Source organism: Schistocerca gregaria, chromosome X (genome assembly GCF_023897955.1).
Source record: "Schistocerca gregaria isolate iqSchGreg1 chromosome X, iqSchGreg1.2, whole genome shotgun sequence".
NCBI lineage: Eukaryota > Metazoa > Arthropoda > Insecta > Orthoptera > Acrididae > Schistocerca > Schistocerca gregaria.
In genome coordinates, this window is record NC_064931.1 from 647,733,854 (window position 1) to 647,760,451 (window position 26,598).

Consider the following 26,598-nt stretch of genomic DNA (forward strand, 5'->3'; position numbering starts at 1 on the left):
TTCAAACAGATCCTTTATTGTATCGCTTTTCGGTCCTTTGGTTACATTAAACCTCCGTTGAAAACTTCGCCTTGTTGCAACAACACTGTGTTCTAGGCGGTGGAATTCCAACACCAGAAAAATCCTCTGTTCTAAGGAATAAACCATGTTGTCCACAGCACACTTGCACGTTGTGAACAGCACACGCTTACAGCAGAAAGACGACGTACAGAATGGCGCACCCACAGACTGCGTTGTCTTCTATATCTTTCACATCACTTGCAGCGCCATCTGTTGTTGAAAATTGTAACTACTGTAATTTCGAAAGTTTGTCCGCCTGAAAATGTACTGTTGTCCCAAGCATATTGCAACAAACGTTGTATTTCTATCTCTGCTCGTTTAGTTTTTATTGCCGTTTCAAATATACCAGTCATTTCTGAAACACCCTATATATATCTATATACATAGTGTGTCGGGGGACACGCAAAACAGTGCAGTCGTTGTCGTAACGCATAAATGGAGCGATCGAAAAAACAGTTACTGCTGATGACCGTGCAGCTTTTCCCTGGAATAAATGATGGTGGTGTTGATATACCTCGATGTGGACAGCTGAAAATGTGTGCCCCTACCGGGACTCGAACCCGGGATCTCCTGCTTACATGGCAAACGATCTATCCACCTTTTTTTTAAATCTCTTTTTGTTCGCTTTTGTTCGTTGCATCTGCTCGGGACGGACGTCGTAAGACATCACTTTAAGTTCGTTGTTGATCGATTAGCTCAGTTTTTTTAATTACAGAGGCCTGCTAACCCTCTGACCGAACACGCTGAGCTACCCTGCCGGCTAACCACCTGAGCCACCGAGGACACACACGAATAGCGCGACTGCAGGGACTTATCCCTTGCACGCTTCCCGTCAGACTCACATTCCCAACTGTCCACATCGAGATATATCAAGAACACCTGTCGGCACCTGAGGTTGTCAGTTAGTCATCATTTACACTTTATATAGCCTCCACTGCCAGTGCTGCCGCCTGCCGTCTGTGAGTGGTTACTGCACGTTGAGGCTGAACTTGGGCGGTGGTCACATTAATGTGAACGTTGTACCACGGACACGCCGCACGCTCTCCTTTGAAGAGGACGTCCTTCGTCATGTAGAAGAGAACCCCATGATAAGTACTCGAAACATTGCCCATGTCACGAATAAGTTACACATAGCAGTGTGCCGACCGTGAAGCGGGATCCGATCTTCAAACTTTTTTTACACCCTACGGAAATTGTAAAACACCATGTACCTGTGTCGTGACACTGTACGAATCTTTTATTCCTAGCTATGTACGAGGCTCACTCCAAAAGAAATGCACACTATTTTTTTTTAAATTCATCTTTTATTCTACATGCTAGCCGGTGTGGCCGTGCGGTTCTAGGCGCTTCAGTCTGGAACCGCGTGGTCGCTACAGTCGCAGGTTCGAATCCTGTCTCGGGCATCGACATCTGAGGTCATCAGTCCCCTAGAACTTAGAACTACGTAAACCTAACTAACCTAAGGACATCACACACATCGATGCCCGAGGCAGGATTCGAACCTGCGACCGTAGCGACCACGCGTTTCCAGACTGAAGCGCCTAGAACCGCACGGCCACAACGGCCGGCATGTAGAATAAAAGATGAATTAAAAAAAAATAGTGTGAATTTCTTTTGGAGTGACCCTCTTACATAGCTAGGAACAATATTTTCATTTCTCCACATAATTTCCATCCCTCTCAACTGCCTTACGCCATCTTGGAACCAGAGCCTGTATACCCGCACGGTAAAATTCTGGACCAATCTGTTGGAGCCACTGTTCGGCAGCGTGCACAAGGGAGTCATCATCTTCAAACCTTGTTCCACGAAGAGAGTCTTTCAGTTCCCAAAGAGATGATAGTCACACGGAGCCAAGTCAGGAGTGTAAGGCGGGTGTTTCAGTGTTGTCCATCCGAGTTTTGTGATCGCTTCCACGGTTTTTTGGCTCACATGTGGTTGTGCATTGTTGTGCAACAGCAAAATATCCTGCTTTTGCTGATGTGGTCGGGCACAACTCAGTCGAGCGAGAAGTTTCTTCAGTGTCGTCACATATGCATCAGAATTTATGGTGGTTCCACTAGGCATGATGTCCACAAGCGAGAGTCCTTCGGAATCGAAAAACACCGTAGCCATAACTTTTCCAGCAGAAGGTGTGGCTTTGAGTTGCCGTGCCCACTTTCATCACGTAATCTGCTTGCCCACCGACTAACTGTACTGCGATCGACAGCAGGATCTCCATACACCTTTTTCTACCTCTTGTGGATATTTCCCACTGTCTCGTTTTCACAGCACAGGAATTCTATGACAGCATGTTGCTTCTGACGAACGTCACGTGTAGGAGCCATCTTGAAGAAATGCTGCGATGGCGCCACTCACGGGAACAGGTTGAACTAAGTCTGTAAAACTTTCACACATGCACAATGAAAACCGTATTTTTACAAAAATAGTGTACATTTCTTTTGGAGTGACCCTCGCAGTAAAGCCGAAATTTTAATTGCAGCACAAAAACTTTCACAGGCATAAGCAGAATATGACAATCTTTCAGCAAGAGCAACTGCTGTAATTTACACGAGAAATGTATATTACAGCCGGAAGATGGGCGTTTTGCCCGAAATGACTAAGTATTGTTCGTCACTCGATATTTCACATGTTCCACGAACTAAAAGAGCCAGAATCAATTACACCATTTCCACCGTGTCATACAACAGAGGTTTACTTCAGTTCAAACGTTGCAGTTATTTCACTTGTCGCGAGGATGAAGGAAAGAAGTGACGGCTGTCCATCCAGACATTTGCGTAAGTGATTTTTGGGAGGTGCGAGAAACCTTATCAGCACTTCAACCGATATTCCTATTCAATGGTTTCTCAATCGCGAATTCAGAATTTTTATTGTTCCACGAATTACGAATGCCGATTGCCTTCTTTAATGAGGGAGAGTCAGTTCCACAAACGGCACACTGAGTAACAATCTGCTGACTACATCCTAGTGGCTAGCTTGATTATGCGACTTCCTCTGAACTTAGCATTTGCGTTCCGTTGACTGGAATACTTTCTTTCAAATTCTGAAGGTGGCAGGGGTAAAATACAGAGACCGAAAAGCTATTTACAATTTGTACAGAAACCAGATGGCAGTTATAAGAGTCGAGGGGCATGAAAGGGAAGGGAGTGAAACAGGGTTGCAGCCTATCCCCGATGTTATTCAATCTGTATATTGAGCAAGCAGTAAAGGAAACAAAAGAAAATTTCGGAGTACGAATTAAAATCCACGGAGAAGAAATAAAAACTTTGAGGTTCGCCGATGATATTGTAACTTTGTCAGAGACAGCTAAGGACTTGGAAGAGCATCTGAACGGAATGGACAGTGTCTTGAAAGGAGGATATAAGATGAACATCAACAAAAGCAAAACGAGGATAATGGAATATAGTCGAATTCAATTGGGTGATGCTGAGGGAATTACATTAGGAAATGAGACGCTTAAGGTAGTAAATGAGTTTTGCTATTTGGGAGTAAAATAACTGATGGTGGTCGAATTAGAGAGGATATAAAATGTAGACTGGCAATGGCAAGGAAAGCGTTTCTGAAGAAGAGAAATTTGTTAAAATCGAGTATATATGTCAGGAAGTTGTTTCTGAAAGTATTTGTATGGAGTGTAGCCATGTATGGAAGTGAAACATGGACGATAAATAGTTTGGACAAGAAGAAAATAGAAGCTTTCGCAATGTGGCGCTACAGAAGAATGCTGAAGATTAGATGGGTAGATCACATAACTAATGAGGAGGCACTGAACAGAATTGGAGAGAAGAGAAATTTGTGGCACAACTTGACTAGAAGAAGGGATCGGTTGGTAGGGCATATTCTGAGACATCAAGAGATTGCCAGTTTGGTATTGGAGGGCAGCGTGGAGAGTAAAAATCGTAGAGGGAGACCAAGAGATGAATACACTAAACAGATTCAGCGGTGACATTGTTGTAGGAACAATCCCTGAACTGACCTGACCTCACGAAACACCCAACGAGGATGGTCGGAGGAATACCACTCTAGTTTCTTAGCTGCTACATCTCGCTTGGTGAGCCTGAAAATGAATGAATAAATAAATATCTCCTGCAAACATACAGGGGCGGCGCGTTTGTACGTGTTTCTTCACCTTTCCTGCGTGCTGCTTATTTGTTTATAATGATAGTGGGTCATGTTACCATTTAGAATTTTCGTGGAGACATAAAACTGCGATTTACACATTATCGTAAGATGTTGACAAACTAGGACGTTGCAGACTGTTCGTTCTTTTTGCAGAAAAACGTGTAGGATGAAGCATTTTATGTTAATTTTTAAACGCCTTTTTCCTAAACACATCCGTAACCAGTTATTTAGTAGCCGAACGGAAGATATGTTTTGCTAGTGGTCCGTTCCGCATCTATGAGTAAATCTCCGATTCTTTAGAGAATTGAAATCCCATGCATAAAACAGGTGCAAGGGAGGGGACCAAACAGAGAGATCATCGGTCCCACCGGATTAGGAAAGGATGGGGAAGAAAGTAGGCCGCCTCCTTTCACAGAAACCACCTGGCTTTTGCCTGAAGCGATTTACGGAAATCACGGAAAACCTAAATCAGGATGGTAGGACGCGGGCTTGAACCGTCGTCCTCCCGAATGCGAGTCTGTGCTAACAACTGCGCCGCCTCGCTCGGTAGAAGAGGTTTGATATTATGCTTAAAGTTTGTTGGGAGTCACAAAGTGCTCTCGTCTTCAAATACTGGAAGAATGAAGTTCGCGCCGTCTGTTACACGGCTTCAAAACAAACACACTGTTTGTAACTGTAATACTTACCTTATTGTGTTACCCCTTTAACATAAGATTATAACCTTTAAATACAGCAGTATTTTAAATTCGGTCAGTAACTAAGTGAAATATTGAAAATCAAAGTTATATTGCACCTCGAAGCCGTTAGATAGGCAATTTGTAACTGGTTCTTCACTTGGTAATTTAGATAGATTTTCTTAATTTTTTCTTTCTTCAACCATGTATATGAAAACGAACGTATTTACTTAGTCATTACCTTTTTCAAATTGCACACACATGCTGTGGTCCAAATGTATATTAATTTTGTTTATTTATTTGCTTTCTAATGGCGCTACAGTCTGGAACCGCGCGACCGCTACGGTCGCTGGTTCGAATCCTGCCTTGGGCATGGTTGTGTGTGATGTCCTTAGGTTAGTTAGGTTTATGTAGTTATAGGTTGTAGGGGACTGATGACCTCAGAAGTTATAGGTTGTAGGGGACTGATGACCTCAGAAGTTAAGTCCCATAGTGCTCATAGCCATTTGAACTATTTTTGCTTTCTAATGAATGAATGTTTCACTCTGTAGCTGAATGTGCGCTGTTTTGAAATTATACCCTCAGATTAAAATTGTGCTCCCGACGGGACTCGAACCCTGAACCTTGCGTTTCGTGAGCAATGCTATTACCCTAGTCATATAGTTCGGCTACATTGCAGAACGAAATATTATGGTCCGCAGCTCGTGGTCGTGCTCGCTTCCCGCGCCCGGGTTCGATTCCCGGCGGGGTCAGGGATTTTCTCTGCCTCGTGATGACTGGGTGTTGTGTGCTGTCCTTAGGTTGTTAGGTTTAAGTAGTTCTAAGTTCTAGGGGACTGATGACCACAGATGTTAAGCCCCATAGTGCTCAGAGCCATTTTTGAAATATTATACTCAATTACCCTTGAGTTATGTTTCGAACATACATAAATAAAGAAACCAAGGAAAACGCAGTTAGGGGAGATCTTAAGACAGTAGAGCAACATATGACTATCGCGGAAAAGTGTAACAGTGACCTTACCTAAAAGTTGTGACACTTGTAGGTTATGTTTTTGAACGCTGTCTCTTCATGAACTAAGATGTTAACCATCACATTCACCATTTTGATGGAAACGTGACGCAGATTGCACAGTATTACTACTGAAATCGAGTGTGCTCCTGCGATACACCTTATCTGCAGCATCATCTCGTGCTGTCACTCTGTGCAGTTCCAGTAGATAGCGAGACAGAAAAACGAAAGGTAGCGGAGCCGAAAACGGAAACAAGAGAGGCGGTATCACGGCCGTGTGATTGGTCGGTGGCGCTAAGCGACGTGTAAACACGGCAGCACGGCCGTTGTGTAAGAAGGTGGCGTGATGCGTAGTTGCGGCAGCGGCCGCAGCCGCGGTGGGGCAGCGCTTGCGTCGCTGGCCGTGGTTGGCCGAAGCGCGCGCGAACAGTTTGGCCACGACCACGTCGCCGCATGCACGCCAACTCTCTCTCCCGCTCTCCACTGCACGCCGCTGCCATGCGAGCCGTCTTCGCTATCGCCTGCTCAGGTACAAACGCTTTCGCTCGCATTTTCTGCGTAGTGTCCTGCGTTGACACAAGCTTAAAAGCATTCACACGTAGACTGTCGAGGAGACCCGGGACCGATTGTTGCGATGACGTTTAGCTCGTTGACTTTTTAATTGGCACCTTGCCTTCGCTTCACGAAAAGAGACACGAGGCCAGGATACTCTCTTCAGCCCCTTCTCCCGACAAAAAATAAAGACATCTCGAGTTTTCGTACTAGAAGATAAACACGGCGCGTCTTAAGCTAAAGATTGTTTACAATAATGCGTCGGCCGCCTGTACAGGTAAACCAAGGGAGTTAATGAACATAACGGAATTTACTGAGCAATTGTTTGTAAACAAATGACTTGTCTGCGATGTTTCTAAATTAGGAATGCAAAATAAAACGGACAGATGAAAATAAAGGCCACGTGTGGAATTGTTGCTATTACAAATGGAAACAATTACTTGACATTTTAATGTAGACTGCATATAAAACTGCACCTCTGCATGCGTATCTTTGCAATTAATTTAGTTAGCCCGTGCCAACTTCACGAATTGGCTTGTTCCACTTACAGGTTCCACGTGGAACTGTAAAAGTACTTAAAGTAAATATCAGAAAATGCAAATTAGTGTCCATATGCGGCTCTAGGCCTCCGAACCTCTCTCCCAATTAAGATTGTTGGTGCCGCGCGGAGCCGGCCGTCTCGCGTCAACAGAACGCAGTCAGGACCGGTGAGGTAACCTTCGTGTGATGACAGAAATATGCCGTGAAAATGGACCAGTGACGATAACAAGGCTGGTTTGCGACATGCCGTTAACATCTGAGGAAAACTGCATGTACTAATATTGCGTGAGAGGTTATTTAAGGCTGTTGCATAGGTAACTTGTCGATTTCTGTCACTTTGTTAAAGCGCTAGTCATTTGCACTGGTAAAGTACACTATCGTAAAACACTGACGTGATTAGTTAGAAATGCTAGTCTTTGACAGTTCCGTTATCCGCTGCACTAAAAAAGTGTAGACAGTGGCACGGTTAATCTGACATTTAAATATTACTTTTTGTCTTTTTGGTATTTGGTGAACGAAGCATAAGACGCGTTGTCCTCAGTCACCCGTGTGATCAGTAGCAATGAGGGACACTCAACACCTGACGCTGTCGTGCGCTAGTCACGTGCGCCTCTAAAACTCGAATTTTATCATTCCAAGACGACAAAAAATTCGTGGACATGAAGCAGCCTTCTCAGTAGTGTCGCATTTGTTTTGCTATTTGTAAGAATCACATTGATTTCGTATTGTTAGATGTTCGGGCGGACTCGCGCCAAAAATACATTTTGCGTCCAATATTTCGAAAGTTCTCAAAGGACGGTCAAAGCATCATTGATAAAAACTGTCTCCACTGCTATGATTTCGCAACAGCCTTTCATTTATAGCTTCGAGCGCTGCGACAGTAGCCTTAGCCGGTTTGACTGCTGCACAGCACGAGCCAGACCTTTCCTTCCTTCGCGCTTTGTCCCAACTTCCGATCGGCTGCTCTACACAGCACGCAACTGTTGAGTTACCATTTCCTGCTCTCGCTGAAGCGACGATTGAAACACGAAACGGTAAAAGGTATCGTTCTGCAACTTTCTAAAGGTGATAGACTTCAACATTTTAAAATTTTTTAATGCCCAAACCAACCTTCGCTTGAGGGAAATTTTCTTTCATGTAGGAGCCACAGTAAATATTTAGACCCGAAGCATAGCAGCAAATTTCGGTTCACATTACTTTAGACAATGCTTCCGGAACAAATTTCTACTGCTATTTGGATCCTTTCGGCAAAAAAACTACGTTGCGAATTAGAACTAAAATCCAAATAACTTTTTTCGTGTCTTTCTCGATAGTCCACAGAAACGAAGTTCAGAACTCCCTCAGACAATTCTGATTGATCCATGGTGTCCTCAGTCACTTTAGGCTTCCACAATCACCTCATATGAAAATCCTCCTTAGCAAAACAGAGCTACTGTTCGGTCTCTAACGACCAGACGACCTATCTTGCTACAAGACATACCCGCCCGAAGGGCACATCTGCTACCGCCCACTCTTCAAACTCGGATGCTCTCCCGCTGGCAATGCAAGAATAGCACAGACACGCCGCGGCGAAGCCTGCCCCTACACCTTGTTTTCCCCGCAAGCCACTGTATACTGTGGATAGTAGTGGTAATGTCGCTTCCTTCCTGTTCTCGGAAGGGGAAAGGGAAGAATCAGTATGGCGCTGACGTATGCGATATTAGTTTCCCCCAAACTTATACAGTAGCGTCAGAGTTGAGTTTCTTCGAGTGAATCCCGGAAAAGTCCCCTGAATATCCCCGTAACTCTTCGCATCGATTAAGTCGCTACAACTCTTACTACACGTACAACGCTAAAATCTATCGGTTAGGTTTGATCACAAAGTACGCTGCTAAATAAGATGGTGTGTGTGGTCTCGTTTGCAGACGCGTCACTCTCCATCCCCCAAAACTTTCCAAACAGATAGGTATCCGGTAAACATACCTATTTCGGGTTTCAAGCATTCGTCATTCGTCTGATAGCTCTGAAGCGTCGCTTTAGTGTTTTAATCGAATACTGCAAAGTTTTGCTCCGTTCCGTTCAGCCAAAGTGGCTAAACCTACATGTGTGGTATTTAGAAAAGTTAAGTAGTCCAAGGAATGTCATCGGGAGCAGCGTAAATGTAGTAATTAAAAATACTAAAGATACACGACAAAGATTCTTTCTATATGTTAAATTGTTGCTAATATTCGAAATTGTGGTTAATATACCTTTTTGATTGAGGCCTGATTGTTTTTGAAGAGAAAAATCCAACTTCAACTACTGCCGGAATCTGCGGCACTGGCGTAAGAGGTGAATCTGGCAAAGACGGATCTACCGTCCCCTTACACTGGGATCTAAGTTTTGTTCTTCCATGCAAAACGCTGTCTATGCTAACCAGTGGAGCTACCTGACGACATTCACGAGGAGCATGGTTCAATACACTTTCCGGCCGTCCAAGTTTTCGTTTTCGAGGCTTTCCCTAAATAACTAGTTTGATATTCAGAGACGAGTCAGCGGGTGGGTATAAATTCCTTTTGGCAGCGCCGAGGGCGACGCCGGTTAGCAGAGCGACAGATACTGCAGCCGGAAGGCGCGTCCAGCAGAACGCGTCGCCCCGGGCTCTGCTCCCCCATGCGTGACCGCCGCCGTGCTTCGCCGCACACTGTGGGTTAGCTGCCGATCAGCTTCGGGGCAGCTGATCATCTTCGTGCCCTACTGCAGTGTCTGATCTCCACGTGCGAGATCTCTCTGAAGGGAAGTTAGTGTTTGACCGGGGATCTCAATTGATTAATTGACGTAAGTCAGCTTACACAATATACTAGGACACGGTGAGGTACACTCAACACGTAAGTTGTAAGCGCTCTAAAGGATTATAAACGCGCGGTTTCAGCGGGTCCTTATCCTTGCAAGTACGGCAATAACCGATCTTGGCAGGTGGGCGTCGTAATTTCCCTTCTCACGTGGTGAATCTTCCATATTTAATAGCTACATATACTATAAAGTCCCCCGCCGCGGTTTCTGTCTCTATATTCGATCAGATCTCAGGAACTACAGGAAGACTAACAGACTAATTCAGGAGGTGGTTTGAGAATATAAACTTGTTCGGAAAACATAAGGATGAAAGTAACTTTTGCATGTCACTGCCAAGCTCGATGAAATCTGGACTGCTGCAGTACAGCACAGGTCACTAAAAGAAATAAGCAATGGGACTAACAGAAATGACAATTTTATTCAAAGACAATACTCAGAAGCCTTCGTGATTTATGATGGTCCCCTGGATACTACAGAAAGAGCGACATAGTTCTTAATAGGGTGCGTGGTAACCACGGATCGCAGTGCATGCTCCGTAACGAGACGACATTCTGGCCACAAGGCTGGTAATGGGTTCTTGTGGTAGGGCGTTCCACCTCTTCTCCATTGCGGCCGACAGCTGCTTAGTGCTTGTTCGTGCATGTGGACGTGTTACAGAAAGTGTCCCCAACGCATCCCATACGTGCTCCATGGGATTTAAGTCGGGGGAGCAGACAGGCGAGTCCATTCCAAGAGCTGCTCCACCTGCTCTGTTCGATGCGGTCGCACATTATCACCCATAAAAATTGTCAGGGCAAATGCACTTGTGAAAAGACTGGTATGGGAAAGGAGTACAGTGGCACAATAACGTTGACTGCAGAGTGTATCGCAGGAGATCACTACGGCCATATAACATTTTGGCTCCGCTTACCCTAACGTCTTGATCACCAAAACTATTATGTTCTACAGTGGCCCATGTGTTATGGTGTGGTTAAGTATAATGTTGCATGGACGCATTGCCTTCCAAATCTTGAACACCATACACTCACTGGTTAACGATAGTGACCCTACTCCACCACTGGGGTGCATTCGGCCCTGACGTCATTTTTGTGGATAATAATGGGCGCCCGAATCGAACAGTGTAGGTTCAGCAGCTTTTGGAGTAAGAAGATATTCGCCGAATGCATTGGCCTGGCGGTTCTTCTGATTGGAATGCCATCGCGCACATGTAGGATGTGTCAGTTGGTATTATTTTGGGATTAAAGCTTTTAGGAGACTGCAGGTTGAAATGTGATCACTAGGAGAGTTTCAATATAATAGCTTCCTGCTGTATAGAAACGTTTTTTCACCCTTGTATTGTCTAAAGGGTTGTGGGACTTACCTATGGTATTAATAGAAATAATTCATTAATATTTGATGCTATGTAAGTATAAATTGTCAGTTGTTTTTCCCATTTGGTGAACTTAGTTGATATTAGTCAGGGGATTTTTCATTTTTGTCTTATTACACATTCCTGGATATTGAAGTTCTTTTTGTATATACCAAGGATAGAACATGACTAACATGTGGTAAAGAGGAATTGTGTGTTTAAATAGAGGTAACGTAAGAGTTGTATGCACGATCATTTTCGTGAACGAACTATGTGTATTGTGGGTCAAAGCGACAACTGCCACTGGAGAGCGCTGAGAGCGAAAAATCACGTTAACCATCTCGTTCCATGTGCCGATGGCGCTGATGTATATCCCGTCCGGGCGCACGTCAACGTTAGCTGCCTCGTGCCGTATGCTGGCGGCTTTTCTAACCACGTAGCCAGCGTAGGAGCACAATTGGGAGCGTGCATTGTTGCCCGTGCCGGTCACACACCCTATTAAGAACAAAATCCCGCCTTATGTAATGTCAAATGGACCGTAATCAACTGCGGCGACATCTGTCTAATTACTGTCTTTGGATAAAAGCGTGATTTGTCAATCTCATTGCGCAATTTTTTGTTACCTTCTGTACTATATTGTAGCACTTTGGTTGTGCTCAAAGTTTCTTCAAGCCTTGTTACTTGGCAGTGACACATGCGAAAGTGTTCGTCTGTAAGTTTGCACAGCAGTGTAATTTATTACCGCTACATAATGTCGGAGCGGGGGAGGAGGTTCATATTAATTGGCGTTTGGATTGATAGCTCGTGGCAATGGTAGGAGCTAGGATCCGATCAGTTAGAGAAGGCGGTGTCTTGCGGTAAAAACAGTAAAATAAGACATTGCAACAAAGTTTAATTTGAAACTGCGTATTAAGAACTACTGTAGGGTTTTTATACTGTTTTCACTAATATACTGATATACGAGGGTGGTTTGTGTACTTAAGTAGGAAGTAACCAATCTGAAGGTTGTCTGGATCACCGAAGTGCTTTACTAGGCACGATTCTGTTGGAGGTGGTATTCCATTGCCTTCCTCGGACTTTGACCTAACTTAGAGTCAGTTATAGGGGATTACCGTTAAACGTGGATTCCGCGCCACGGTGTACTCGGCATTTTTTCAGATAAGTAAACATTGCCGGAGGCGAAAAAGTTTGGTTGTCAAGTTAAGACTTCTTTGTAGACACTTTCGGGTAGTCTAGACGGAGTCAGCTTTGTGCAATGACAAAGTAGAAGTTATCTACATCCGATGTTTAGTTAGAGAGACACAGCCATTGTGGTGACTATATCGGAAACCGGAAAAGCCGATTTCCAAAGGCCATTTGTGTAAAAAAAAATACTGATTGGAAAACCAATATTTGACTGGTCTTTTTTCAAAACCGCTTCAGGGCTTAACATGTAAACAGGACAACGAGAAACTGTTTCAGAAATTCGGTTTTCGTCTTCCGGTCGTTGCCTAATGTAAACATAGCCGCTCTGACCCAGGCTACTGGCGTGCGACAAAGCTGAAATAACACCGACAATACCCATCTGCACTTAGCATTGTGTTCAGATGTTCGAAGATAAGACTACGTAGGAGCGACAGGACGCTTAAAAACTGGAGGACAGTACTTTTAACTAAAAATGCCTGTGCTTCACCACGTTGTCGACTTTGTAACTGTACATCGTTCTACCAGTGAGCAGATTCAAGTATTCAAGCGACACACTCGTAATATTTTCACTGGACTCAAAACACTTAATCCAGCCACAAATTTCTTTTGATGTGCCAATAACTGGAAAGCAGAAGGTTAAGGATTTGATTAGGTTCGAGATTACAGCAAGTCGAACATCAGATCCTTCGGTTTTCCCATTGCTAAAACAATTCTATGTTTAAGTGCATTGTCGCTCTTAGAAGTTTGATGCAAACATTGTTTAGTATTATTACGATAAATTTCCGCCATTTCAATTGTATATTTCGCTAGTGAGGCTTTATTAACTTTTCAGTTATCTATGCTTGTGCAGCTGATCAACATCCGCAAGTTGAGCATGCGTACTGACCATTTGCAGGCTTCTACAAACAACGAGGCACCATGTACGGCGAGCTGAACCAGATAATCGCGAATAGTAGGAAGAATCAGTGTGTGGAAGCCAGACTTGTTCGTGGAGCATTATATCGAAAGCCCACTACGCTAAGGCAGAGGGGTACTGCATGCCTTCCTTTATTGAAACACAAAAATTTAAATTACCCGAGGAATATCTACAGTGCGATAAATAACGTTTGGTGGAATTTACAAATCCACAGATAACATAAATTATCTAGTATTATAATTCATTCTACTAATCACACTGGTATCTTTAGTTCAAGGTAACACGCGGAACTTTCGTTACATTGTCTAAAAATAATAAAACGGGAAAGCCAAATGCGGGGAACTGATCTTTTCACTCGAACAAGTGTCCTGTGGAGCTACTGCTGCTCTGTCCCATGGCCCTTCTCCCAGGTAGAGGACCAAGCAGTTTAGTGGTGCTCGTGGTGCACAAGTTTTGATGTTCCACTATCTAACAGGTAGCCATTTATTTTTAAGTGTGTGCGGTAGTCTGCCCCATATTAGATGTGAGGCATCTAAGAGGAATACTTCTGCGTTCTTTTCGATCTCTGGGGCCATATCAGCTACGATATTTTAATACCTGTGTGTGACTTCCTTTTTGAATCAAATGTGGCTGACAGACTGCTACGTAAATCATTGTATTTACTTTATAAGTATCTGCATTTAAAACTTCCCTTTTATATTGTCCAAATTGTGTTGATCCATAACAATTATTGAATTTCTTTTAGCCACAGTCGTCAAAGAAAAACTTGTAAATGTGTGAGCGCTTCATCTGTCTGAACATAAAACGTGAACCTACCTTGTTCTTAAAGATAGATTATTTTTGTCTAATTATTTTTAAAGTCAACGTATCATTGACATTTCGCATCACTGAAAGCTGAACCTGGTTGTTAGGTGCGATCAGATTCGTGGTACAATATTATGCTAATAAGTTTGAGGTTTATATGTGCTTATCACAACGCGGTTTATATGAGGTGGGCACAGACCGCTAACCGCCCGTTTAAACAACGTACTCGTATTGTTTAGAGAGAGAGAAATTATGGTATGACCAGTGTCAGAATTTCCCTGAATCGCGATATGCGACTGCTCCAGTCCCCGTGCAAACAGTACACGAAGAAGCATTAATATGGAAATGGGATGTAGCACATCGGTCTTTCAGATTTGGCTTCAGTACGACATGCATTTTGAGGAATCGAAACTTAAATATTGATAGAATAAAGTCTGACCATTTCCTTCTACAGGATAATATCCGTCCGGTTTGCTTACTCATCAGCTATCAGCACAACCAAAAAATGTTACACCGACAGTCCCTAAAATTAAGTCAGTGGCGCAAGCATGTTCCGGTTCTTTGCTGTTGGGGGTGTGCACTGGATGAATAACTATGTGCCCAGTGTTCCTACACAGAACCACAGGGAGAGCTGCTGCGCCACGTGCATTACATCTACATTGGGCCGATCTAGCCACTACGTTAATTCTTCGTTAAGATGCAACTTTAAGATTTTGTTGCTATTATGCGCTGGTGAGAGGTGCTAGAATAAGCATAAGCCACTAGATTAGAATATAATTGCATATTCACATAATCGGACGATATTGCTGATGAGTATTTGATATTTGATACATATTTTGTGGAGGTTCTTCTCCTGAGTAAGGCTCTTTAGAAGCATTGGAATATTGTCAGACCTAGAGTAGAGATGTTTTCGTGCATAAAAAATCCGTCATCTCAGTAATTTCCTGAGCGATCCTCCACGATACACCCATCTGAGTTGCCAACTGCTACGTGATGCAGTCGAACTACGTGCACACAAGGAGTCTCATGAAAGTAATTAACCGCAAAGAACAAAAAAAATTCAGAAGTGTAAGATGATATAGTGGTATGTGCTAAATTCCTGCTGATTGTGAAAATAAAATGTGGCACACACAAATAGGAAAAAAGGTGGAGTATAGTTTGACCATCAGCAGTACTGCTACGAAGGAATAAAGTAAATACTGAGTATGACAAAAGGCAACGGAACTCGTCCAAAACAGAGAACTGAGGATGTTCGCGTCTGTACGGAAAAAGTCACTTATTGATAATTATGTTGAGATATTGTTACTTAGGCTGAAGTCTGACATAAACAATTATACCGGCCGGTGTGACCGAGCGGTTCTAGGCGCTACAGTCTTTAACCGCGCGACCGCTACGGTCGCTGGTTCGAATCCTGCCTCGAGCATGGATATGTGTGGATCCTTAGGTTGTTAGTTAGCTTAAGTTCTAGGGGACTGATGACCTCAGAAGTTAAGTCCCATAGTGCTCAGAGGCATTTGAATCATCTTTTTGAGCATAAACAATTAAGACTGCATGTTTTACTTTATCGCACATGACAAATTATTTATCTAGTCAACGAAACCAGTTTCACAAGACACATTCTTAGAGGAGGTGAACGTAAATGGTCGATTTTAAAACTCTTTCGTAATATTAACAAGTTACTCCTCATCGAAGTGAGCTAGCTGACGATAGAAGGAAATGAACTCTGCGGATGTCTAATCAACGACGTTCACAAACGTCGAGACTGCTTTGATCAGGCGACACAACCGCACTTTCTAAAGTACGCTTTTCGAGTTGCTGTATCAGCCGTGACTTTGAAACTGTGAATAATGCGATTAATTTTTATTCCTGTCTCAAGATAAAAAACAGGCAAAATTTAGTGGTTATAACATTGTTGTAAGTATCTGACATTTTAGGCTGCATGTCCATGTACTAGATCGCACTAAGAAAGTAGATATCTTAACAAAGTTCACAGTTTCGCTCTATGGATGTCAAGCGTGCAACTATCTTCATTTCTTCCCGCTGTCATAAATGTCCAGGTGCCTGAAACTTCATTGCTAGTTACTTCCCATCCGTTTCTCATCTAAAATTAGTGGGATCACAGGAGACCAATTTTAATAAAACCACTTTTGTATCACTCACGCAGCATCGAAAAAGTACTGCATGTTATAAATTTTTTCTTTGGTATGCACTATTTCTGCAGGGGTTTAATATTTTTTGCAGTTTCGGAGCAAGCTTGATTTGAAGCAACCCTTGCGGATTCCAGAGTAATTTCATATTTGGTCCTGATACTAAACGTAGAACACATTACTATAGTATCAAAATAACCTGCCATTAAAGTGTGGTATGACACGTGATACCCTTGTAGCGTGATACGGAGGTTAACTTGAATAAAGCACCAGAATAAATACCAATTCTGCATTCTATAACTATCCATACCTCGAATAATTTTGAAATTAATTTTTATGCCGTCTTAACACCGAAAGCAGATACGGGTTTCGGCACACTGTATAGAAACAAAATGCTGGTGACTGAAGAAAGAGCTCTTTAATAAGAGTATATTGATAATGCTGCAAAAGCGCATTATTATTGGACACGAGCTACAGACTAAGTCCCGCCAGGCTACATCTAGTCCGCCACGCCAATTCGGAGAATACGGCGGGACACTGCGTGGGCGCAGGTAAGAGCGGACGTGGACGTGGGATGGAGCTACTGTGGTGGGGGAAGCATTCGGCATCCTGCTGAGTGCTGGCAGAGGCAGCTGTCCACACGAAGGCTTAGCTGCTTGCATTCATAGAATAATCACCGGATGGACACGTAAAACACACCAGTACTTCATATCAGTTCCGACGAAAACAGGCGTCCTTACTTTCTTGTTCCCGGGAGAAAAACCACGACCCGCAAGCTAGTGTAATAAATTTGGCATTATGCTATAGTTTTCTGTATATACCACGACTGACAAAACTCTTCCGACAGAATACTGTATGAGGGATGTTTGAGTATTTTATTTTAAGGAACGTGTGGCCTCATGTGGCTCGAAATAGAGTATAAATATTTATTTGGTTGGTTACTCTGCGTTTTTCGGAGAAAAAGGCTGTAATATACAATCACCAAAACGCACAACACAAAATATACTAATGTAACAACCCATGACAAATGCAAAAATACTGCAATGTTTGCCGTCTCTAGCGTCGTTGTGCCGATCTTCCATTTTATTCGGCAGTGAAACCAAACACGAGGTGTATATCGGCCAAAACTTCGTTAATAAACCTATACACACTGTCGTGTATCACAGTTAACGTAAGAACATTGCTAGAAGTACAAACCCGGGACAGAAAAGAGCAGCACTGAATGCGAGTTTGATGGCGAAGAGCAGAGTGACGATTACTATTCATAGCAAGAAGCGTGAGTGGAATAAGTTTGTTTCCATACAAGACGCAGCGCATACCGTCGAAATCTTAACTTGCCGAGATATTTTCAGTGCAATCCAGATGCAGAGATAAAGGGGGTAAGAAACTGAATGAAATGCAACTACTGTTTAACGAGCGGCTGGGACCACTAATGTCGTATGCTAAAATATCTCCGAAAGACGTCAGAGATTCTGTAGAAACTTGGGTTCACTCTGTACAAGCTCTGGTTTGGTATTAACGATGAAATGCCAAAGGTTTGGAATTCGATCTCAGTCCTATCATAGTATTTTTTTCGCTCCTAATAATACTTTCTCTTAAAAAATGCGAAGTTTCAATGTGTTCAGAATTCTTTTTGGAATGACTGGGTACGCTGGATCAAAGATGGATAGCAAAAGTATAAAACCACTAGCAGACTAATATGTAACAAACATGTGCGGCGTTCTAAACTAACTTCCGTATTCGCGAATGCTTCAGTTTTTCACAAGAATGACGTGGCTGACATAACTGGTTGTGACCTCGAAGAAATACTCCAATGCTTGTGTGTCTACAGCGATGCTTTCACATACAGTTATAGACCATAACTTCTATGTATTGATTTTTTTGTGGGTATGGTGTGGGTGAAACGTCCTTTGCTCCACAAATTCACGAGACAGCCATCGTCGCAATTTGATTGTTCGGATATTGTTCTGTGGTTTATCGAGAACAACTGAACATCGTAATTTCCTTTTCTCCATACAAAAGATTTTCTCTGGAATTGAATGTAGCGCTGCATAATCTGTCCTAAAATTGTACTTCGCAGCTTTTGAAGTATAATTTCCGCAGTACCATACTAAACGGGTGTAAAACTATACATCTTAAATAAGATATTCTCGCCTTATTATAATAGGACTTGAAAAAGAAAACATGTTGCAATGGCGATATTAGATCACTGGCTGAAGACGCGTTGTCTAACTCACCGTCAAGTTGAATGCTTTCACGTTACACAGGTGCGCAAGATCAGAAAATATAAAGTGGTAGCTTTCATATGCGAATCTGCTGTATCTACACTAAAAATGACATACCTAATCCGTCCTCTCCCATACCCGAGGTAGAGTAAGCAGAACACCTGTAAAGAGAAAAACATGTCTGCCTACTGACAGTGCCGGTCTGTTCCTCGCTATTCATTTTGCTGTAGATTTTGTTCGTAAAGTTTCGTTGAAACCTCGCACTATTTTCGATAATCGTATCGTGCTTCATTCGTAGTTTTCAAGTTCCATTATCTCACACTGCTTTGAGCTCGGTGTGAAGTGTGAAACTATTTGGTTCATTGACCATTATTTGTAACGTATAAAGTCATCACTGAAACAAAGCCTTGAAATCTGTAGCCAACTGTTTTCTTCAGTACACAGAACGTGATCTTTCCTTCCATGATTTGCCTGCAGATAGTACTATATTTGAGGCACCTGTGCCAGTATTACAGACTCGTAAAACAGCAAACTGCAGCAGGCTTGACCCGCTGGTCACGCCATCTAGGATGTAGTTTCCGTCTCTGAAAATGCCTTGCGCCCTGCCCCCCCCCCCCCCCCCCCTCTCTCTCTCTCTCTCTCTCTCTCTCTCTCTCTCTCTCTCTCTCTCTCTCTCTCTCTCGCGCGCGCGCCCGCGCTCCCACCCAGTTTGTAGAAATGTTGACGTAGTTACTATGTATCGATGACATGCAACCTGAAATACGCGATAATCGGTCATTCCGTTGATCACTGCAGTTCTGTGAAGAGCACACACACACACACACACACACACACACACACACACACACACACACACACACACACACGCGCGCGCCTTATTAACGACGGTCTTGATCGTGCAATGAACTTTGCGGTTTTCATTGGGTTCGCCACCATCAGAATATCAACTGGCAGAGAATAAGATACTAAATCTAGCTTGTTAGAAGGAACGGTTATCCGTGCCTTGTTTACAGCAGTTGAACTGAAATTGTTATAACAGGAATGAATATGAGCTATAGAGATTGTGTAGCAGGTATTCAGACTCCGTACCCGTTTAGATCACAACATAAATTTAAAGACAGTCGTTAATTGAACAGATGCAAACCGGACTTACTGTCTTAATTTCTTCAAGTCGGGACGACGACTATGATGATGAAAGCCCTAAAATACGTGCAGGCATATCAGATTCATTTTCTGATCAATATTTTACCGTAATCAATTTTTGTATGTCGAGTTTGTTCACAGGTCTGCGCCAAAATTGTTAAGATAGCTGGCACACTTTCATGGCCTTTGTAAAATCGTAATGTCTTCAAAAAATAAAGGTAGCGTCCTCGGTTACCTGCGCCCATAGTAATGACAAATTATTGCGCTTTTTTTTAAGTGGAACCATTATTGCTTAAGAAAATCAACAGGAGCTAAGGTATAGACGGCAGTTGCCACCGTTCGCAGGGGAAATGTGAAGGGTCAATTATTCTCAACAGGATACACCCTGAAATAGGATGGGGCCCAAGCGAACTATGAGCATTTTTAGTGACCTCTTCCTTCTTTACTTCAGTTCCGTTGATGGTTAGTGATATCCGTTGATGAATTTCTCAGGAATGGTGCATTTCAATTTGAGCGTCACTTTGAGTATCAGCATCTGAGCATAGGTTGACAAATGTGCTTTATGTAACTGTTCACTTACCGTATTGCTTACAGTTCTTTGTCCAAAACCTGACTGTTACTCTACTTGCAGTAATCTTCACCGTCTGCAGTAGCCGCTAGCCCTTAATATAAGATGCGGGCCGGGGTAATTGTTGATCGTCAACCCGATAACTGGTTACGTACACGTCGTACGGCATCTTAGCTAGTTGCCTTTGCAATAGTTTATTCCGCTCATGTACTTTGTGGAGGAGTGGAGAACATCGTGCCTTAAACTTTTACAATAAAAACGGTATTAATTTTGTCCAGGTTTTCGGCAAGGAGTGCTACTCCAGTTTTACTAAGGTGTTAAGTCGTCATGACCTAAATCTTAAATTATCTGCTTTGAAAAACAAACAAGTTTTAAAAATCCCTCTTTTAGGAAGTAAAATAAAACTTTTGCCCACAGACGTAAGCCTGTCAGCTATGAGTTGTCATTGTGGCTACAGCACTGCACTCTACTTGGAACGAGATTTGAGTCCGTGTCGCGCCGCTCCGTTTAAAGTTTGCCGTGATTTAATCGAATCAAAGTGAATACTCGGAGGGTTCCCAAAACATTACCACTGCCCAGTAATCAGACCGCACCTTTACCTCTTATCTGTTGTCGATGAGACATTATACTGTCTCTTCCTCCCTTTATCCATACACGTTTCTTTCAATTAACCGTTACATATCTAAATATAGCCTTCGTGTCTGCACTGAGACATGTCACAAAGACACAGGATTTTCATTCGAGAGTAAGGATGTTCAAATCCCTGTCCAGGGATCTAGATTTATTTTCCCGTTGTTTCCCTAAATCACTGACGTCAAATGCCGGATGGTTCCTTTGAAATGGCATGTCTCACTTTAACCAATTATGGCTTTTGATCATTCTCCAGCGCCCTCGTCAACGGAACATTAAGTCACAATCTTCCTTTTTCGTACTTTTACAGGTAAGAAACAGATTACGATCATTCTGGTAAAGCTGTTACTTTTTACAAAAACTAAAGTGCTCATTGCGCAAATGTAGTTCACTACGACTCGCCCTTATGTTTTTATCTTAACGATCCATCATAACGCGGCAGATACCTCGGGAGGCAAGATAACCTCCTTTTGAAATCAGTTGCAGGATTCTTAACGATATACTTCTGAGACGCTGAACTCGTGTGCACGTCTTGGGATGCGATACAGTGTACTGTATTTCACCTTCACATTCAGCCTGCATTCTTGAATTGACACGTCTGGAGTAATCTATTTCCGAGTACTTCAGTTTATCCAAATTTCTTTCAGTCCTTCTCCACAGATTTGTAAGCATCATTAGTGTGCTTCGAAATAACTGACGCAGTTGCTAAAAATAATGTCTCAGCTGTTCACTGTTACTGATGTTTTCGTGAGTTCAATTATTTTTCACTTCTGAAAGCGCACTATTATTTTTTGAAATGTTGGATCAGACTGATAATTGTGACTCGGACTACATGGTTCATAAGTTGGAGAGACGCAGCGAGTGTTCTAGTGAGAGAAGGTACTGATGCTTTAAGGCTTCAGTCAGGATTATGCTAACATTTTTAGCAGTTGCGTGTTATAGTTCGTAAATAAAGTAGGACCTTTTTGAGATCAGGTGAAACTTCTAACGACTGTACATTTGAAGGTTTGGTCGTAAGCGCTGCTTAGAGTACGTTATGCCTGTTCTGTCACTTAGAAAAATGAATTTGGTCTTTCTGTTTTCTTCAGATTCATTTAGAGCCTGGAAACATTAGTGCCGCTCGAATTAGTTTACTGTTTACGTCTGGCATTACTTTAGTAGTCTGCTGACAAATAACCCCAGCTTTAAATAAAGGCACTGGAGGATCAGGCCCCATTTCCCCGTCTCGCCACTAGATCTAGACTTTTCGAAGTTTCTGTAAATCTCTTCAGGCGAATGCTAGGATGGTTCCTTAAGAGGCATGACAGATTCCGTCCGTCAATATCCTCCGTCTTCAACGTCGACTTCTATCAAAATTCAGGAACATTTTAAATATTGAGGAATCACGATAAATTTAGACACAGCCGGCAGAAGTGGCGGCATTCTACATGTACTCTTATGGACTTGTCCTTTTCCTCTCAGGTTAAGGCATGTTCTTATCCTGTAGTCACCTGGAGGAAAATTGTTTCCTATTTTGACAAGATAAACCACTTGCCTGCTTGGGTCACCAGATGCTATGTACCCCATTCCATTTTAGAGTAGGAGCCGCAGTGGGAATTTAGCGCTATTATCTAGAATGTAAAAGTCGACATTTTTGTGTAGGAAAACGCTTAAATTTGTGATAAGGAGTCCTAAGTGCTGGTTGCTGTTCGGGCAGACAAGAGCGGCTGGCGCTACGATACGCCTCCGTGGCTTTCGCGTGACCCCGTTCTGCAGGCAACCACTTCTCGCTGCCAGCTGTGATCCGGGAGTAAATCTATGCCTTAAAAATTGCCTATATATAAAATATTCTACAGCATTCGTCCCCTTGTCTCCAACAAACAACGCGAGCTACAATATGCACAGAGTAAGATGGCGCTTAAGACACTGGATTCGAATGCGCTGGGGATGGGGGAAATCACAAGATTCAAATACTCGTCCGTCCATCAGTTCATAAAGATTTAGGTGTTCGTGGTGTCCTTAAATCGCTTAAGTGGCGAGGTGGCTTCTCTGAAAAGATGTTCGGCACAAGTCTCCATCTTCAGTGGGTTCATTTATTCTGTTAAATAACGCACAAAGAATTTACGCATTATAATACATTAAACTTTTCGAGGTTATATTACTTCCATTAATAAAAGTACTGACAGAAATACCGGGTTGTTCACGTTGCTCTGATATTTGCAGCATAGCTATGATTATTGCCTTCTCGTATGTCATCTGTAATTAATAAACGTTTACCAATGTTTTGTTACGCAATTTGCCAAATGTAATGTTTGTATGAAATTAGCGATATTTTTCATCAAAGATAAAAAATACCGAAAATTTCATATTAGGTCTAATATTCGGCAAATTATGTAACAAAATATTGGTAAACGCTTATTAATTGCAGATGACGTTCTGGATGACAATAATCATAACCGTCCTGCAAATATCAGCCATGTGAACAAACAACTAAGGTATAGATTTTTTTCTGTTAACATTTTTACTTATATTGATCTAAATACTGTTACCTCAAAAATTGTAATGTTATAGTGCATAAATTCTTTGTTATTTAGTAGAATAACCGCAGATACCAAATGAACCCACTGAAGATATACTTTCCCGTAACACGTTTCGGTACAAAAACAAGTAAAATTGTTTGCTCACTGCAGAACCACAATTTTTTTATTACATTTTAGGAGGCAAACGAGGGCAAGAAGAGTTTCAACCACAATATTAACGTAAGCTTAATATTTTTTTATTGTTGCTATAACTTTCTTGGTAGGAGTCTGACATTCAAGGGGCAATGTGACAGTGTCAGGTTGAAGGTCGCGGCATGAAACAATTTCTTAAATTCGCCACTTGTTGGGGAGTAAGTCCACTTGTGCTTCGGACGTCGGCTCTTGCTTTGTGCTGCTAAGACAGAAAAGTATGTTTCTCCTGTGTGGAACCAATCCTGGCACTCGAAACAGCTTCACACCGCTGTTCACCAAACTTGCCTCCAGGCGAAATGATGTTTGGCACAAATTCCAACCGAGAAGATCAAAGTTCTGGCCGGAATAGAACCACCCGACACGAGACGGATGGTAACAGCCAAATCCGGAAGGCGCAAATGAACAGGGATGATAGACACCCAATTTATGAGAATGAACGTATTGACCAATATCTTCGCAGCAAGAAAAGTGTTGTCTAAAGTACCGCACCCTTAATGAAGACAGACAGAAGAGAGGCTTAAACTTTGGTAGGACGGAGCAAAACCTGATTGGGTACCACCAAAAGATTAGCTGTTCCCAGGAAACAGTCTGCCGTGGCCAACATGGAGATTACTTAATCGTTTTCGTGTGGGAATCGGTCAAAGTAAAATTGCCGAGTTAAATTTTGGGTTCTGAGACACACAAGACGTGTTGTGAGAGTTTGTGCTGAACAGACGATAAGCCATTTCTTTCACTGCCCATTTTCACTATCCTCAAGCGTCGTGAAGCAAGAGGACCTGTCATCAGTAAGCCTAACAGCAGAGCATTTTGTTGTAGGGCCACAGTTTATTTAAATGGTTATCATAGATAGTAGTAGTAGTAGTAGTTGTAGTAGTTGTAGTAGTTGTAGTAGTTGTAGTAGTAGTAGTAGTAGTAGTAGTAGTTGTTGTTGTTGTTGTTGTTGTTGTTGTTGTTGTTGTTGTTTCGAAGCGGGAGCTTTTGGGCTACATACAGAATTAACACAAAGAACAGTGTCCGATCAGAACTGGAACATGTCTCGGGTAGGTGGTAGTCTCCCATTGCTCCTCAACTGCAGTTTTTCGTCACACTAGTGCACCTCTAAGGTGCTGCAGTAGAAAGAGTAGCACGGAGAATGGCTTCTATAAAACCTGGAAATAGTTTTTAGCCTGATACTTCCACTTCGGTGGAAAATATTTAGTGGCGTGTTAAGATATAAACACACACCGTGTCTTAAAATCACGTGCGCTGGCAGATTCGTGTTGTAACAGGCCAGAAGCAGAGTTTTTCCCTCTGTAAGATGGCTCAACATCAGCAAACATTTAGCCAAAGAGTTGCAGTTTGACTGAAGCAATGATAACGTTGCTGTCTACATATAGGCGATCTACGCGAGAGTTTACTACACTGTGCAGAAACAGTGTGACCACCTGTCAAAAGCTTGAATAACCAGCTGTTTCGCTGTTCACCACTGAGAGACGTGGAGGAAGACTGTCACTGAGATTCTGGAAGGTACTGACAGGGATGTTGAGCCATCTCCATTCCAGTGCCGTGGCCAGTTGAGCTAGATTTCTCGGTTGAGGATCCATGGCGCATACGGCCGAATTGAGGTGATACCACAGATTCTAGATTGGGTTTAAATACTGGGAGTTTGGTGGTCGGGGGGGGGATGATGATGATGGGTTTGTGGGGCGCTCAACTGCGCCACAGTCCAATTTTTTCACATTCCAATCTGGTGGTGGTGGTGGTGGTGGTGGTGGTGGTGGTGGTGGTAACACAAACACGCAGTCTCTGGCCAGAGAAAATCCCCAACGCGGCCGGGAATCGAACCCAGGACTCCGTGATCCAGAGATAGCAGCGGTAGCCACTAGACCACGAGCTGCGGACTGGTCAGGGGAGTACAGTAAACTCATCCTGAAGCTCTTCGAACAACGCTCGTACACTGAGAGCTGTGTGCCACGTTGCGTTGTCCTTCTGGTAGATGCCATCGCGCCGAGGGAAAACAAACTGCATGCGGTGGTGAACATGGTCTCCAAGGATATATACACACTTGTGTTGATTCACTGCGCCTTTCAGAATAACATCACACAGGGAATGCTCTCCGTCCTGTAACCTTCAGAGGATTGTTGTAGGGTGTTTGCCTACAAACTTTCCACGCCGTACACAACGGCCATCTGTATGGCGGAACATAAAACCTGATCCACCCGAAAAGGCCGCCTGTCGCCACTCAGTAGACTTCCAGTTGCGTTATTGGCGCGCAAATTCTAGCCTTTGTAGCCGATGAATTGTAGGCGGTTTGGATGCATAAACCAGGCGCCTGCTGCGTAGGCACAGACTCAGCAACATTCACTGAGGAGACGTTGGTAGCCCGTTGGTTCGTTGGGCGGTCAGTTGCTCAGCAGCTGTTAGCCCGCACACATCTCCGCAGCCGTCGTTCACCCCGTCATCTGTGGTCCGTGGTGCCCCACACTTGCCTCGGCACCTCGTTTTGAAGTGCACGATATATCCAGAATGAAATTTTCACTCTGCAGCGGAGTGTGCGCTGATACGAAATTTCCTGACATTAAATCTGTGTGCCGGGCCGAGACTCGAACTCGGGACCTTTGCCTTTCGCGGGCAAGTGCTCTACCAGCTGAGCTATCCAAGCACGACTCACGCGCCGTCCTCACAGCTTTAATTCCGCCGGTATCTCGTCTCCTACCTTCCAAACTTCGCAGAAGCTCTCCTGCATATCTTGCAGCTCTCCTGCATACCTCCGTTCCTACTGGAGTGCTAGTTCTGCAAGGTTTGCAGGAGAGCTTGTGCCAAGTTTGGAAGGTAGGAGACGAGGTACTGGCGGAATTAAAGCTGTGAGGACAGCGTGTGAGTCGAGCTTGGGTAGCTCAGTTGGTAGAGCATTTGCCCGAGTCTCGGCCCGGCGCACAGTTTTAATCTGTCAAAAAGTTTTCTTTGCACGATATACTTTAACCACTGCGACACGCAAACAGTTTACACACTTAGCCGCTTGAAAGCCAATGATTGACCTTGTGGGCGTCAGACAAATCGCTCAGCTTCCGCAATGCTGCACTGTTTTTCCGCTACTACCGACAGAATTTATGTACTCTGCACTGTAATTGCTGCCAGCTGGTGTCTATGAGCTACTGCACGTTGACGTCGAACATAGTCT

General features: G+C 43.2%; 1 protein-coding gene across 1 annotated transcript in view; it reads left to right on the forward strand.

The window, feature by feature from the left end:
* Positions 1–6,184: 6,184 nt before the first annotated feature.
* Positions 6,185–26,598, forward strand: part of LOC126299062 (uncharacterized) — a 166,594-nt gene continuing 146,180 nt past the window's right edge. The window contains exon 1 of the mRNA XM_049990733.1: positions 6,185–6,387. Coding sequence (XP_049846690.1) covers positions 6,312–6,387 — 76 coding nt within the window. The 5' untranslated portion in view covers positions 6,185–6,311. The remainder of the gene's footprint in view (positions 6,388–26,598) is intronic.